The sequence below is a fragment of the Garra rufa genome, chromosome 22 (genome assembly GCF_049309525.1).
Source record: "Garra rufa chromosome 22, GarRuf1.0, whole genome shotgun sequence".
NCBI lineage: Eukaryota > Metazoa > Chordata > Actinopteri > Cypriniformes > Cyprinidae > Garra > Garra rufa.
In genome coordinates, this window is record NC_133382.1 from 32,825,477 (window position 1) to 32,842,466 (window position 16,990).

Here is a 16,990-nt window from a genome sequence, read left to right on the forward strand (position 1 = left end):
AAACAGCCAAACTATCACTTGCCTTACTTTTACCTGAACCGGGTGTATGTCTAAAAATGGACATTCTGTTGTGTTACCACAAATGGGCGTATGATCAAATATGATCACACCATTTTTTTTACCACATCGTTCACTAATTTCTAGAAATCAAACGCAAACAACGTCTATATCACCATATAACACAACTATTCAGCTATATAATGTGTGAGTTTCATTGACTTACCATTGTGCATTTCGATGCTTTCTCCGTTTTTTGTGGGACAAAGTAGGAGCGTAAATCAGCATTTTCTCATTCCGGAAGCACGTTGAAGTTTGAAACGCCCCAGACAACTTCCGATTGGTCAGATGCCATTGTGTCGCTATCCGTGACGTAGACTAACATCTGTTGATTGGCTGGGACAAATCCAAGTGCTTACACGATCTCATACAAGGGAGGCAGACGCTATTGAAAATGTTCGATTAAGTGATCAAATATGGTGCCTCGCCCTATAAAGGGTTAATTATGAACACACTGGTTTGTAGTGCAAGTATTTTTACAGTTTACTGGACGTTGTTATTTTTGTCATTACTTCCCTATAGCGGATAATGAACTAGAAATCTCACCCATAAGCTTGCTTCCGCATTAAAGAAAAAGATGGATAAATGCTGAAATATTTTTGGGTTTGGTTAAGTTCAAGAAATGATAATTATACATCATCTTTGTGATTATATACATTTTTGTGTTCTCACAGCAGCTAATAGTAACTAATCACCTTTTTTTTGACCAATAGGAACAGTCTTGATTTGGCTCTCTCCCGTCAAATCACAGCCCTTGATAATGAACGGTTCACAGTGCAGTCTATCATTGCCAAATTCGCCTGTCCTGCTGTATTGGTATGACAAAACTGAACACATGCACACTTTAAGTTTTCAAACAGGGTCTGTTTCACACATATTGCGTCTGCGAGCACACCCTTTTTGACACCCATATTAACAGTTTGCTGTATTCACAATGCATAGTTTGTAGATTTTTACTTATGAGACTTTTGAACTCAGCAGAAAATAAGGTGATTATTTTCTGTAAACCTGTTTATCAACACAATCTTTTGCAATGTTAGCTTTTATGGAGCAACATAAAATGATGTGATGAAACGCAGTCAGTGTGAAAGCTGTCATGATGCTCACATGATGTATGATAACACATGACGATTAAAAAAAAAATAGTGTGAAAATGTGCGTCCATTTACTGATGATAATCTTTGGTTGACTTTTTCATTTATAGGTGGCCTTTTTCTCTATTAACACGATCCGGTACTTCTGTGACACTCCTGGTCTCACCCCTGGACCCTTCAACTTTCTTCAGTTGCAGGTTGATAATAGTTCATCACAAGTCAAATTTTTCTTTCAGTTTTTTTTATTTTTTTTATTCAGAACTGCTTTTGTACTCTGAGAATAGTAAATGTTATTTTAAAGCAATTTTCTTTGTAATTTAATATATTTTTATTACACCTTTAATATCAGGACATTAGAGTGGTTAGGCAAATTTCAAATGAAATTTTTGCACCCTTGAAAGGCATTGTGGGAAGAAAACACTACTCATATAATTTTCCAAACAAAAGCAAACAACTAAATTGCTTTTACAGAGGGATATCATTTTTTTAAACCATCACTATATACTAAAACAGTGGTGCTCAACCTCAAGATGACTTAAAGTGATTTAAAAAAAGCCAAATAAGCATTAAAATAAGCCAAAGCATTACAAAAACTGAAGGTTTCTGATGTTTGGTTTCCTGGGAATATGATGTTAATTTCTAAAATCTAATAACTCCATGAACATTTTTATATAAAAAAAAAAATATTCTAGTTGTGCCAAGCTCAAAGTTATTTATTGGGTAAAATATGTACACCAGCAGTAAAAGTTTTTTTTTTTAAAGAAGTTTCTTCTGCTCACCAAGCCTGCATTTATTTGATCCAAAGTACAATCATACAATTTTGAAATATTTTTACTATTTAAAATAACTGTTTTCTATTTGAAAATATATTTTAAGATGTGATTTCAAAGAAGCTCATCATTACTCCAGTCACGCGATCCTTCAGAATTCTTTCTAATATTCTAATTTGCTGCTCAAAAAACATTTATTATTATCATGTCGAAAACAGCTGAATATAATTTTTTTCAGGTTTCTTTGATGAATAGAAAGTTCAGAAGAACAGCATTTATTTGAAATACAAATCTTTTTTAACATTATAAATGTCTTTATCATCACTTTTGATGCATCCTTGCTAAATAAAAGTATTAATAAGAAAAAAATATATATTTTCAAATAGAAAAGTTCTTTTAAATTGATAAATATATTTCAAAATGTTACTGTTTCTGCTGTACTTTGGATCAAATAAATAAATGCAGGCTTGGTGAGCAGAAGAGACTTCTTTAAAAACATTAAAAATCTTACTGTTCAAAAACTTTTGACTGGTAGTGGAAATAATTTAAATAATTGAAATCTTTATCATTATTTGCCACAATAATGGTGGTATTAATGTTTCTCTTCCCCTCTTTTTCTCCTTCTCTTGTTCTTTCTGATGAATAGATGATGGGTGTATTGCCCATTTTACCTCTTCTGTTTCCTGTGATGTGGATTCTGGTCAACGCGTACGGAGAGGCCCGCGTGTTAGCCGAGTCCAGCCGTAACTCTCCCACTGGCCTGGTAAGACAGACAGAACACCACACATTCATTCACTTGTTTATGCTATTCATTAACAATTCACACTCACAAATATGCAGACACAAAATATGCACAAAAACTTCCCCGATCCCACACCGACGGATATTGCTGCTAAACTGTAACTCGCTCTGTATATGATTACTGTGTGTATTAACTTTGATTTGCAGCCGTAACACTGCATGAGGAAGTAAAGCACATTGGCCCAGCTCACACTAGTAGTAGAGAGGCTTAGGGAGGGATTGCGGAGCCGAGGTGAAGCGATCAGGCTAGAGTTGAAACGGAGGGCTGACCGTCTGCTTAGGTGTTTAATCAGACTTTTCTCTCGTCCCAGCTTGCTAAGTTCTCTGAGGACACTCTAAGCAGCTACACGGAAGTGGTGTCCTCCCAGGTATATCCTCTGTATTCCTCCTCCTCCTCCTCTCCCACCTGTTCACCACACGCTTCTTGTGAACCTTCTCCCTTGCTCTGGACCCTGCCACAACCGTCATCTTTTTCTTCACCTTTTTGTTCTGATTATTGCTCATGTCAAATTGTTTATCAGAGGATCACTATGAGAAGAGCCTGTTTTTTTTCTTCCGTCACTTTTTTTTTCTCAGATTGTTGTCATTATTTATTTTAAAAATCGCAGTCACTTCATCCCACCTCGTTCGATCAAGTCTGCAAAATCAGCCAGTACACCCACGGTCTTTTTGATTTATTTACACCTTTTCGCTTCTTGTGCTGCCGGTTAGTTTGGCACCCCCCTCCCACACGCTGACCTGTGACCCCTCGGCCTTTGCCTGCCCACCTTCTGTCTGCCTGAGGTTTGCATGATAGAGTATACGCTCTCTTTATAGTGGTGGTGCTTGTCTGGACTACATTTATCTGAGTTCATGTACATTTTGAGAACTTCTGCATGATGTTTTTTCCCTTTAAAAATTCCAAAGTGTGGTAAGTATTTGTCTGCATGGACAAATTAGACATATAAGCAGACTGAAAGTGTTGTACTGTTTTGCTGTTTGATTTCTTATTTCAAAGACTTTGTAATACAAAAAGGAAGGTTTTAAGAAGCTCTTCATGAACTTTGCACAGTTAAAGTGTGTGTGTGTGTGTGTGTGTGTGTGTGTGTGTGTGTGTGTGTGTGTGTGTGTGTGTGTGTGTGTGTGTGTGTGTGTCTGTGTGTGTGTGTGTGTGTGTGTGTGTGTGTGTGTGTGTGTGTGTCTGTGTGTGTGTCTGTGTGTGTCTGTGTGTGTCTGTGTGTGTCTGTGTGTGTGTGTGTGTGTGTGTGTGTGTGTGTGCCTGGTATTCATCACGTTTTTTTGAGGAAGTAAAAGTGTGCACAATCTCCTGTGAGGGCTAGGTTTATGTGTAGGGTAGGTGTAGGGCGATAGAAAATACGGTTTGTACAGTATGAAAACCATTACGCCTATGGAATGTCCCCATAAAACATGTAAACCCAACGTGTCTGTGTCTGTGTCTGTGTCTGTGTCTGTGTCTGTGTCTGTGTCTGTGTCTGTCTGTGTCTGTGTGTACCTGGTATTCATCACGTTGCGGGGACCAAATGTCCCCACAAGGATAGTAATACCAGTAGATTTTGACCTTGTGGGGACATTTCTTAGGTCCCCATGAGGAAACAGGCTTATAAATCATGCACAATGAGTTTTTTTTGAGGAAGTAAAAGTGTGCACAATCTCCTGTGAGGGCTAGGTTTATGTGTAGGGTAGGTGTAGGGCGATAGAATGATAGTATGAAAACCATTACGCCTATGGAATGTCCCCATAAAACATGTAAACCCAACGTGTGTGTGTGTGTGTGTGTGTGTGTGTGTGTGTGTGTGTGTGTGTGTGTGTGTGTGTGTGTGTGTGTGTGTGTGTGTGTGTGTCTGTGTCTGTGTCTGTGTCTGTGTGTCTGTGTCTGTGTCTGTGTCTGTGTCTGTGTCTGTGTGTGTGTGTGTGTGTGTGTGTGTGTGTGTGTGTGTGTGTGTGTGTGTCTGTGTGTCTGTGTGTGTGTGTGTGTGTGTGTGTGTGTGTCTGTGTCTGTGTGTGTGTGTGTGTGTGTGTGTGTGTGTCTGTGTGTGTGTGTGTGTGTGTGTGTGTCTGTGTGTGTCTGTGTGTGTCTGTGTGTGTCTGTGTGTGCCTGGTATTCATCACGTTTTTTTGAGGAAGTAAAAGTGTGCACAATCTCCTGTGAGGGCTAGGTTTATGTGTAGGGTAGGTGTAGGGCGATAGAAAATACGGTTTGTACAGTATGAAAACCATTACGCCTATGGAATGTCCCCATAAAACATGTAAACCCAACGTGTCTGTGTCTGTGTCTGTGTCTGTGTCTGTGTCTGTGTCTGTGTCTGTCTGTGTCTGTGTGTACCTGGTATTCATCACGTTGCGGGGACCAAATGTCCCCACAAGGATAGTAATACCAGTAGATTTTGACCTTGTGGGGACATTTCTTAGGTCCCCATGAGGAAACAGGCTTATAAATCATGCACAATGAGTTTTTTTTGAGGAAGTAAAAGTGTGCACAATCTCCTGTGAGGGCTAGGTTTATGTGTAGGGTAGGTGTAGGGCGATAGAATGATAGTATGAAAACCATTACGCCTATGGAATGTCCCCATAAAACATGTAAACCCAACGTGTGTGTGTGTGTGTGTGTGTGTGTGTGTGTGTGTGTGTGTGTGTGTGTGTGTGTGTGTGTGTGTCTGTGTCTGTGTCTGTGTGTGTGTGTGTGTGTGTGTGTGTGTGTGTGTGTGTGTGTGTGTGTGTGTGTGTGTGTGTCTGTGTGTGTGTGTGTGTGTGTGTGTGTGTGTGTCTGTGTGTGTGTGTGTGTGTCTGTGTGTCTGTGTGTCTGTGTGTGTCTGTGTGTGTCTGTGTGTGTCTGTGTGTGTGTGTGTGTGTGTGTGTGTGTGTGTGTGTGTGTGATGATGTGAGTCTTTAAAGACCCAATGAAATCAAAATTTGACATTTAAGTAGTTTTCATGTCTGTTAGATTTGAGGTCAGCAGATATATTTACTAGGGGTCAACCAATACGTGTTTTCATGGCCGATAACTTTATGAACCGATATACACTGCCAGTCAAATGTTTTTGAGCAGTAAGTCTCTTCTGCTCACCAACCCTGCATTAATTTGATCCAAAGTACAGCAAAAACAGTAAAATTTTGAAATATTTTTACTATTTAAAACAATTGTTTTCTATTTGAATATATTTTAAAATGTAATTTATTCCTGTGATTTCAAAGCTAATTTTTTTTAGCATCTAACATTTGATGAATAGACATATTAGACTAACAACATTTATCTGAAATAAAAACCTTTTGAACATTATACATTTCTTTATTGTCACTTTTGATCTTGCTAAATTTCTATAATTTCTATTATTATTAATTTCTGTAATTATTTCCCCAAAGAACTCAGTGCTGATCTTTGGATCTGTATATTCACTGTGCTAATGATGCTGAAAATGTAGCTTTAATCACAGGAATAAATTACATTTTAAAATATGTTGTAAAAGAAAACGGTTATTTTAAATAATAAAAATAGTTTTTGTTGAACTTTGGTTTAAAAAAATGCAGGCTTGGTGAGCAGAAGAGACTTATTAAAAAAAAAACATTCAAAAACTTTTGACTGGTAATGTATACAGTTGCAATTAAAATGATTCAACCCTCCAGAGACTGCAGTAGTTTACAAATACAAGCTTTTCTGAAGATCCAGGACTTTATAAAAATTGCATCTATAACCAATTACTGACATATTAAAAGTGATAATGTCAACATATAATGTAATATTTTTGAGTTCTAGGATTTTTTAATAACACAGCTATGTCATAATTATTCAACCCCTGTTTAACATTGCTGTTTTTTTAGTCACTTATTTGTATGGTGGGGAACAAATTTGTCTTAAAACATAATTAAGCCTTTAGAAACTCTATTAGAAAACAAAATTAGCTTGTGCTGTTACACATACATACAGTTAGCCCATGCATGTGCTGACGTTTTAGTAGCTAATATGACAAAGTCAACACAGCTCTCACAAAAGCTATAGAGAAGCTACAGAGAATAAATAATTGTATTACTTTAGAAAGTCTAAGGCTATATGAAGATTTCCATGGCATTAAAGGTTCCCAGAGACGCAGCTGGCATCCTTATTCCTTAGTTTAAACTGTGTTGTACCAGAAAACCTTTGAAGTTGTTGAACAAAAAAGCACAATATCATAAAATGTTTGATCAGAACAACTGAGGAAAAACCTGCAATGTACAACCAAAGAGTTGTAAGATGACCCAACGAAAGGAGGAAGAACATTTCAATGCAGTGTATAACAAAAACACTAGACAATTATGGCCTTCATGTTGAGACATCTTGCCGAATACCACTCTTGACCAAGAAGAACAAAAAGGCCGACATGAACATGTTAAAATTCATTTAGATAGACGTGGAGTTCTGCAAGAATGTTTTATAGAGTGATCTGACCAAACTGGAACTTTCTGGACCTATGGATCAGTGGTATGTCTGGTGCAAAAAAGGCAGAGGTTATGAGCAGAAGAACACCATCTTCATCGTCAAACTTTGGGGTGGACCAGTCCTGTTCGAGGGGTGTTTTATCGTAGCAGTAAGTGGAAACCATGACCGTATGAAGAACATCATGGATTCTTTGAAGTATCAGGCCATTTTGGCAAGAATTGTGATGCCTTTGGTGCAAAGACTAAAGCTGATGATCAGTGGACTTTCCTGAAGGGCTATCATCCCAAAGTATACATCCAAAAATGTATGCTTGGTTCAAGGATCAGACATTGAATGTACTTGAGTGGCCTGTTCAGTCTCCAGATTTAATTCTCGTTGAAAATATTTGGTTGCATTTGAAGAAAGAAGTGGCAAAGTGAAAACTAAAGATTACGAGTGATCTGAAAGCTTTTTCAAGCGAGGAATGGGCCAAGATTGCAGTAGAGAGGTGACAGAAGCTTCAAAGCACTTACAGGCAGCGTTTATTGGCGGTTTTAAAGAATAAAAGATTCTGCACCAAATTTAACTTCTAGGGGTTGAATAATTTTGAACATGAACATTTAGAGCCAATTTGATTTATTTATTTTTTTATTCAATAGCTTCCGTTTTCAGAATGACTTAAATGTGTATTTATACATTTCTCTAATAGTGTACTGATGCCTTTGTTGAGTTGCTTTTACAAAATTGTGTTCACTGCAGCAAAATGTTTTGCAGGTCAAGGGGGTTGAATAATTTCGATTGCAACTGTATGTCTGATGTAGAAATGAAAATTAATGTCAAAATTAAGAATTTTCTTAAAATGATTTTCAATTATTTTACCGCCAAATTGGTTTGGAAAATGACAGATACTGATAACCATACAAACTGCTTAATATAGACACTGATAATTGGCCAGGGCGAAAATCAGTTCACTCTTAATATTTACAGTTTGGGAGTAAAGTTTGGGATCAATTTTTTTTTGAAAGACAAAACAATTTTTTTGTATTTGTTATTCTTTTATTATAATGCAAGATGAAATAACCTTTTTTTAATTATTTTAGTATATTTTAAAGTGTAATGTATTCCTGACAAAAGAAAGATTTTTTTAGCAGCCATTACTCCAGTCTTCAGTATCAAATGGTCCTTCAGAAACCATTCCAATATGCTGAATTTTAGTTCAGTTTTGATTTCATGTTGACTTTGAAGGTGGATTCTTGGACATCTGATGTGCATCAGATTCACCTGCAACTAACGGTTTTCAGTTCTTCCTCTGCAGTGCTGCTCTCCTTTAGATGCTGTGTCAAGCTTTCAGCTGTTTGCTTCTGTTTTAAATCTTCTGTCATTCAGGCAATTCAGTTTCTCTCTCACTTTTCTTTTCCTTCTGCAAGGTGCATTTATCTTTATGAACTCTCTGTAAGGACCAGGACAAACCCAAGACTGGACACTACTTATTTTTTCTTACCTAACTCTCCCAGGCTTTGTCTTACAGAGCTTCACTTTTAAGTGTGTGTGTGTGTGTGTGTGTGTGTGTGTGTGTGAGTGTGAGAGAGAAAGTGTCTGTGTGTTTTGTGTGATGATGACATCCAGGACCAGGCTTCAGGTTTCATAAATCCTGACACTTTTGCAGAGCCATTCGAAACCCAGAGCTGCTGATACATGGATTTAAGTTTCAGTCAGGGGAGACGATGACACTCACACCATATTTGTGTGCGCTTGTGTACAGGAGATGCTACGCTGTGTGTGGAGACACCTGGTCAGTGTGTTGAAGGGAGAGTCCCAGACCCTCTGTTATACCTCCAGTCTGCTGCACTCGTTGGGTTCAGTCACTGTAAGTACTCCCTCTGCTGGCACACTAGAAATACTACACTTCCTGCTTGAAATCTGATAAAAGAAAAAAATGTATTAATATTCATGTATTCAAAAACTGAATACAGATGAAAGGACCATTTTGGCTTGTCTTCAACCTAATTATCAATTTACAGACATTCAGGAGGGCAGTTTTCCCGTTCAGATATGTAGATTAGTGGTCAATCAATATGTCTCTTTAATAGCAGGACCGTTTTAAGAACTTGGTCCTGTCCCTATTCTTAAACGTTTGTTTACATCCTTGAGATACTGTATCTGTATCATGCTGGTAATTACCACAAACCGTAATTACAACACATCCCGCAGTATGTATACACAATGTCAAGCGGTGTTTACAGTAAATAAATAGACTTTATGATGCAAGGCTAGAGGGCATAAATGCAGCACTGCAAATAGGCTAGATGTCCAAAACATGACCATATATGAAATATGAATTTAAAATCAGTTTGAAATGCATTTAGAAAAGTATAATCCTAACATAAACATTGCAAATGTTGTGTGACAGAACCAGTGATGCGCGGGTCAATGTATAAACAACCCGAACCCGACCGACATTTTCAACTAACCCGCCCACAACTTGGACCGCAAAAAAAAAAGAAAAAAAAAAGTAAATATTGTACCCGACCCGCTTCCTGACCTGCATGTTTAATATTTGCGACTGACAGCGATTATATGCGGCTGCGGCGGTGCGTTCAGTCAAACATCATTCGGCATTAGGTAGGCTAATTTTGTCAAAAGACATGTTCTTGATTACAAGAAAAATACAGATTGTTCTTGTTGTGATTTATTTTGTCTTTCCTTTATACAGATTTAAATAGTTGCGTTTTCGAAGTGCTCTAAATTATGTCTGTGATTCTCTGATGTTATATGATCAAGAATTATTTTATTTTGATCTACAGTGTAATAAAAGTTAAGAAAAAGATTAGCCTATAGCCCTAAATATATATAGACTACAAGCTAATTCCTTTTTTCTTAACTTTTAACTTCTTCTAAAAATTATCAAGAATATTAAATCAACTTAATAGGCTAGGTTAACGAATTTTCTTATACAAACATAATGAATGCACTTCAAAACAAAGTTTTCATATATAAATTCAGGAATCACGAATATGACAAAATAATATTATTTTATATTTGTATAGCTATAATAGTTGTATCAAATGAATAAGGAAATTATAGTGCTTTGAATTTATTAAGTACTGTTTAATTTTGTTCGTTTCGCTCTCTGGAAATGTAAAGAAAAATACAGTTTTTACTTGGAATTCGTTTTTAATCCCTGGTTTTAAACAAGCATATACATGAGATAATTTATATATTATTGCTTGAATAAACGTTTAAAAATAGTGCTAGAAATTGTATAATTAAGGAAATTAAACAGACCTAGGCATTTGAAAAGACATAGTGAAATGTGTCTAATAATTCCTAAAAAGAAAGAGAAGCATTGGACATGATCAAAATATTCGAGACATTTATACCATTTTCTTAACAATTAAGATGCTGCATGTGTTTATCCAGTCTAATCAATGTGTGCGTCTCTCTCCGACTTTCCCAACAAAAATCCCACCCCCTCTCAGAAAATACATAAAGCTGACATTACTGATCTATATGCGTTTAAAAGTAGCCTGTTAAAATGGTATGGCACTGCTCAGTTCAGCGTGTTGGGAAATCGGGCATTTTGTCCCGCGTCAGCATTTATTCAACAGTTAATAACGCTCAACATTCAAAAGGTAAATATTATTCAGCCAAGAAAGTGTAGGTCTATAGCCTGGCAAGCCAGACCCACATAAATGTAGGGTCTGGGCACTCTCCATAGACAGGCCTCAACCGGAGGGGTGGGATAAACGGTTGTCTTTCAAACTCCTCTCCAGGCAATAGGATAGCGCTACAACCAATCAGAGACTTAGTCGGTCAGGTGACGTAGTCAGAGCGACGAAGATTTTTAACAAAAATCAGTGCACTGTGCAGTCTGTCAGCTAAATAATAGACATAGATGGGCACTAAACCTTTAAAAGTAAACAAAACATGCACAGACAAATCCAAATTACACCCTGCGGCTCGTGACGATACACTGATGTCCTAAGACACGAAACGATCGGTTTTTGCAAGAAAATGAACAGTATTTATATAATTTTCTTTTTACCTTTGATACAAACCCACGTCCATCTGTCATGAGCACGAGTTTAGCATATCTATGATTCGACTCGTCACATGTGAACGCGCTTTGATGTAGTATACGCAAACACCCAAAAGGGGAAATATGTAAAAAAAAAGTCCAGGATGAGTTTCCCCAAGCCAACGTAATCTTTTTCAGCTTTAAATGGGTTTGAACAACCAGGACAAGCGCAAGTAATTACCATTTTGAATAGCCGCTATATCCACAATCTCTTGTGCTGTGTAAACAATGAGTGTCGTATACACGCCACAGATCGCTTCCGGTGTTTGCGTATTCTATCTACACCACAGCGCGTTCAGATGTAACGAGCTCCTGCTCAGGACACATGGACGTGGCTGTGTATCAAAAGTAAAAAAAAAATATAAATACTGTTCAGTTTTCCACGCTTAATTCACGGAACCAGGAATTCATGTCTGACTGAACTTATGGACGCAGGTCAGTGGTCATCATGTTAAGCCCGCCCACCGACTCGTGATTGGCCCGGTACATCTTGGATTTTTCGGAAATTTAAGTGAATTGAGAGTAACTAGACTGACCTTAGAAGCAAATGTAATTTGCTGCCGCTAGGGGCGCGTCTAGATTCTAGGCTAGTAGGTCTATGTATTTCATAGAAAATTGTGTCCTACTATATAAATTACAAAGGTTTAATTGGCATCTTTATTTCAAATGACCCGACCGACCGCGACCCGAATATTATTAAAAATATTTTTGGATGACTCGTAACCGCGGGTGACCGCGGGCACCCGCTCATTTCGGATGAACCCGTGCATCACTGGACAGAACTACAGTTGATGTCAAAAGTTTACATACACCTTGCAGTTTCTCTGTTCAGAACAAACAAGGGACTCAAGAAGAACTATCACTAAACCAAAAAAAAAAAAAAACCAGCTGTGGTTTTTCTCTTGTGGACTATATGTAAACATCTTTTATGTGAAATATCTTATTCAGGTCAGTACTAAATAAAAAAAACATGTATGATCCCTCTAATTTTGATAAAATAATTAACATTTTGCAGATTCTGCAAGGTGTATGTAAACTTTTGACTTCAGCTGTAAAAAAGGATATGTATTACTTACTTTTAATGTATTTTATCATTATGATGGGCCCTCATGCTTGATGGGAAGTGTAGTTGTATTACTTTTGTAGCTGTTCTTCATCAGCAGTACACAAAAATCATTTTAATTAAAATTTCCTGACCTTTCATAGGTGCTGTGCTGCGTGGATAAGCAGGGCATTCTGTCCTGGCCCAACCCCAGTCCCGAGACTGTGCTGTTCTTCAGCGGACGTGTGGAACCTCCTCATGACAGCCAGGATGACCTCAGAGATGACCTGTCAGTCAACTCCCTCTGCAGGACAGAGGGCGAGGAGGAACGAGATGAGGTACTACTCATAGCTAGACTGGAGCATCATAATTTCTTTTAATTATGATGATTGAATTAGGTTATTGCAGAAAAACAGTATTTAATTGGACATTGTAGAGCTGAAGTTGAATAAGTTGTTATTTTAGCATCTGTGTTTTGTCTTGCATCAGTCTGTCTGTGTGTGTTTTCCTGCGTTTAGCCTCAGGAAGGCGAAGCACTGCTGTGTTTACCAGCATTTGAACCCTCCCTTCACATGGCTGAGCAGGAACCCAGCGAGACATCACATGACACCGCCCGCTCCTCAGACACCCAGCGGCAGCGTCGAGGACCCCAACCCACCCGTTCCAAACACCCATCTGGCTCCAATGTCAGTTTCAGCCATGACACTGAGGGTGGTGAAGATGGCATTGCTCAGGTAGGACTACAGCTTTATTGTTGATATTAGAGCTGGTTCAGGTTGTAACTATGCAGTTTGGTTTTATGTGTTTGTGTTTGTGTGTGTGTGTGTGTTTCTATTTCCAGCCATGCGGTGTGGGTGATGATCTATGTGAAGCAGAAGATTTTGTGTGCGACTATCATCTGGAGATGTTGAGCTTGTCCCAGGATCAACAGAACCCTGTCAGCATCCAGTTTGATGATTCTAGTTGGCAGAATCACCTACCCTCTTTGAAGCCTCTTGGGTTGAACATCCTATTAAACCTGTGCAATGCCACCGTCACTAAGCAGCTCTGCAGATTCTCAGATCACTTGTCAAACCTGGCGCTGCAGGAATGCCATGGGGCGGTTCTACCTGTTCATGTTCCCTGGGGCCTCTGTGAACTATCTCGCCTTATAGGTAAATGAGAGAAGCTTGTTAATAAACATACATTTTCATTATTTATAATATTGCACAATAATCTTTCATTACTTTGGGCTCCTGTAGCTTTTGTGGGCTGCCCGTCACAAGAATACAGAGCAATACAAAGACATATTGTGCATCTATTTTTATTGATAACTTCTAGTCTGGCAGTACTTCTAGTAACTAGTGATTAAATTTCTTTTTAGTATCTTGACACCATTTCTTAAGATTACTGGCTTGTTTTTTCCTGTCCTGTTGTGTGTCAGGTTTCACTCCGGGGGCAAGGGAACTATTTAAGCATGAGAATCATCTGGCTTTGTACCAGCTCCCTTCCGGAGAAAAGGCCAAAGAATCTGCCCCTCGGCGCGTCCATCACTTCACCAAACGCCAGCCCCCCATCAGTCACCTCATCAGTCTGTTCGTCAGGGACAGCACTACCAGTACGGCCCATTGTTTTCTATCTCACTTCCTGTTTGTCCTTGGTGCTTTGTTTGGTCACTGACCTTTGTCCTTTTAACTCTGTTCAGATAATGTACAGATGCTCTCCCACGGCTCGGCCGATCTCATCCTAGAATCCTGTACAGATTTCTGGGACGGGGCGGATATCTATCCGCTGTCTGGCTCGGATAGGTCAGAGATGCTAATTTAAAAAAATGACACTTAGTTTTCCTAATATGCAGAGTGGAAAATTTTGTTTCTGTGCTAAAGTATGATTTTATGTTTCATAGGAAAAAGGTTTTAGATTTCTACCAACGTGCCTGTCTGTCAGGATATTGTTCTGCATTCGCCTATAAGCCTATGCAGGTGGCGTTGTCTGAACAGCTCAATGGAAAGTGTGTGGAGCTGGCTCCAGGCCCCACACTTTTTTCTGGGGTGGAGCTTCCCAGTACCACCCCCATCAAATACGGCAGCCGCAGGAACAGCTGGAGCTCTGATGGTAAGAGACATTTTCCGTTCAGCTCACAGTCTGGACAATAGAGCTAAAAATATATCTTGATGATCAGCTGATCCGAAAGATAGATAGATACATCAGCTGGATTGATAGATGAATAGAAACGGATGGATAGACAGATGATTGGATGCATGGATGGATGGACAGACAGATAGATATGGTGGATGGATGGATACATAGATGGACAGACATGTAGATGGATTGGATAGATGCATAGCTGGATAGATAGCTGGATAGATAAATGGAAATGGATGGATGGATGGATGGATGATAGAAATGTATATGGACAGATGTATAATTGGATGGATGAATGGATGATAGATATGTAGATGGATAGACAGGTAGATACATACCTGGATAGATGCATAGATGGATGGATGGATAAATAGAAACAGATGGTTAGATGGATGGATGGATGGATGGATGGATAGATACTGGCTGGATAGGTGCATAGACAGATGGATGATAGACAGACAGACAGATACATAGATAGGTAGATGGATGGACGGATAGAAACATAGTTAGATGGATCATAGATAGACGTAGATGGACAGATGGATACATACCTGGATAGATAGCTACATAGATGGATTGATGGATAGATACATATGGATAAGTGGATAGACAGATAGATACCTGGTGGGTGGATGGATACATGCATACATACAGTAGATGGATGTATGCATGTATCCATGCACCCACCAGGTATCTATCTGTCTATCCACTTATGTGTGGATATGTGTAGATAGATAGGCAGAAGTGTATGGTTTAAACTGATTCATTGAAATGGATCAAACTTACCAACTCTAATATGTTTGTGTACTCTGTATGTTTCAGAGGGTATTGGAGAAGGTTTGGAGAAGGAGGACTGTGTTCAGGCTCTGAGTGGCCAAATCTTCATGGGAATGGTGTCGTCCCAGTTCCAGGCCCGCCTGGACACTGTGCGCCTCATTGAGAACCTGGTGGGAGCTTGTATCCGCTTTGTGTACTTCTCCATGGAGGATGAGCTGCGCAGCAAAGTATGACACTGATGGAAAAACACACCAAGTATGCATTTGCCATGTCCTATTTTGTCACCTCTTAATGTTGTCTTTGCTTGTAGGTGTTTGCAGAAAAGATGGGTTTGGAGACGGGCTGGAACTGTCACATTTCTCTAACCCCAAATGGAGATGGTCACTGCGATGGTGCACCGTCCAGCCCTAGCCAAGCAGGATCTCTACATGATGACCTTCTGCAGGGTAAGTGTCTTTCTGGCAGCCTGCACACTAAATGTACTTACACTATTACATTATATTTCTCACTCATTTGGAATTTGTTTAAATGCCACAACTCCTCTTTGTTTTTAGATTCTCGTGATGATGCAGAGGGCCCTCTACTGCCTGAAGACCAATCAGATCTTGCCAGCTTTCAGCCTACCGACAGTGATGTGCCCAGTTTCTTAGAAGACTGCAACAGAGTAAGCAGTCTACTCCAACAGCAGTAGAATCTGATGTTGCTGCATTAGATTCTAGAGCCAGATTTACACAGGAGCGCTTCTAAAGTGGCATTTGGAGTCTTTACATAGACTGTTTGAAGGGATGGTTCACCCATGATTACTTGCCCTCAAGACATCCTAGGTGTATATGACTTTATTTGGCCAGACAAATACAGTCAGAGTTATATTTAAAAATGTCCTGAATCTTCCAAGCTTTATAATAGCAGTGAATGGCTGTTGAGATTTTGAGGTCCAGTAAAGTGCATCCATCCAACCTAAAAAGTGCTCCACACAAGGGAGTTTATAAAAGCCTTCTGATGCAAATCAATGCATTTGTCTAAGAAAATATCCATATTTAAAACTATCAACCGTAATCTTAAGCTTCCACTAACTGTTGTACGCTACTTTATTGGACTTCAAAATCTCAACAGCCATTCACTGCCATTATAAAGCTTGAAAGAGCCAGGATATAGGTATATTTTTTTTTTATATAACTCCAGTTGTATTCCTCTGAAAGAAGAAAGAGTGAGTAAATCATAGGATAATCTTCTCTTCTCTGTTAACTATTCCTTTAATGCTTTTCTGTTGTTTTATAGGCCAAACTGCCTCGTGGCATTCATCAGGTTCGTCCTCATTTGAAGAACATAGACAATGTGCCTCTACTGGTGCCCCTGTTCACAGACTGCACCCCTGAAAGTAAGTCAGCCTCAATACAGCTTTAAATCAGCTTTTATACTTTGTGACCTGCTGTTCTCTCATTCTGAAGTATACCTGAAAAAAACTGCATCACGAATGAGAAAAAAAATTGTGTGTCACAGCAATGTGTGAAATGATGAAGATCATGCAGGAGAACAGAGAGGTGACGTGCTGTTTGGGAAGCTCCGCAAACTTCCGTAACAGCTGCCTTTTTCTGCAGAGTGACATCAGGTGGGTAACACGCGTCACTGCACTGTACACCATAATAACATAATTAAATATGACCTATAATCTTACACAAAGCTGCAATCTAATGAATGGCTATTTTCAAGAAGCCAAAAAGATGAGTATCTGGGCAGTGCATAATTTCCATGATTTCATACTTTTGATGACTTTACTGTTATACTAAATGTATGTGAGTTTAAATTATAAATCTGTGAGATCATAATATATAGTGTACATCACGCTAAGAAATGAAG

At 38.8% G+C, this 16,990-nt stretch overlaps 1 protein-coding gene across 2 annotated transcripts in view; it reads left to right on the top strand.

Annotated features, from left to right (window-relative positions):
- Positions 1–16,990, top strand: part of tmem94 (transmembrane protein 94) — a 38,304-nt gene that overhangs the window by 12,229 nt on the left and 9,085 nt on the right. Inside the window, exons 8-23 of one of the 2 annotated variants that reach the window (XM_073828238.1) lie at positions 771–873; positions 1,262–1,348; positions 2,568–2,684; positions 3,034–3,090; positions 8,875–8,979; positions 12,397–12,570; positions 12,751–12,966; positions 13,074–13,386; positions 13,656–13,829; positions 13,917–14,019; positions 14,118–14,326; positions 15,179–15,360; positions 15,444–15,579; positions 15,688–15,797; positions 16,412–16,511; positions 16,634–16,742. In XM_073828238.1, the coding sequence (XP_073684339.1) occupies positions 771–873; positions 1,262–1,348; positions 2,568–2,684; positions 3,034–3,090; positions 8,875–8,979; positions 12,397–12,570; positions 12,751–12,966; positions 13,074–13,386; positions 13,656–13,829; positions 13,917–14,019; positions 14,118–14,326; positions 15,179–15,360; positions 15,444–15,579; positions 15,688–15,797; positions 16,412–16,511; positions 16,634–16,742 (2,295 nt within the window). The remainder of the gene's footprint in view (positions 1–770; positions 874–1,261; positions 1,349–2,567; positions 2,685–3,033; positions 3,091–8,874; positions 8,980–12,396; positions 12,571–12,750; positions 12,967–13,073; positions 13,387–13,655; positions 13,830–13,916; positions 14,020–14,117; positions 14,327–15,178; positions 15,361–15,443; positions 15,580–15,687; positions 15,798–16,411; positions 16,512–16,633; positions 16,743–16,990) is intronic. The other variant, XM_073828239.1, reaches the window with a different exon arrangement.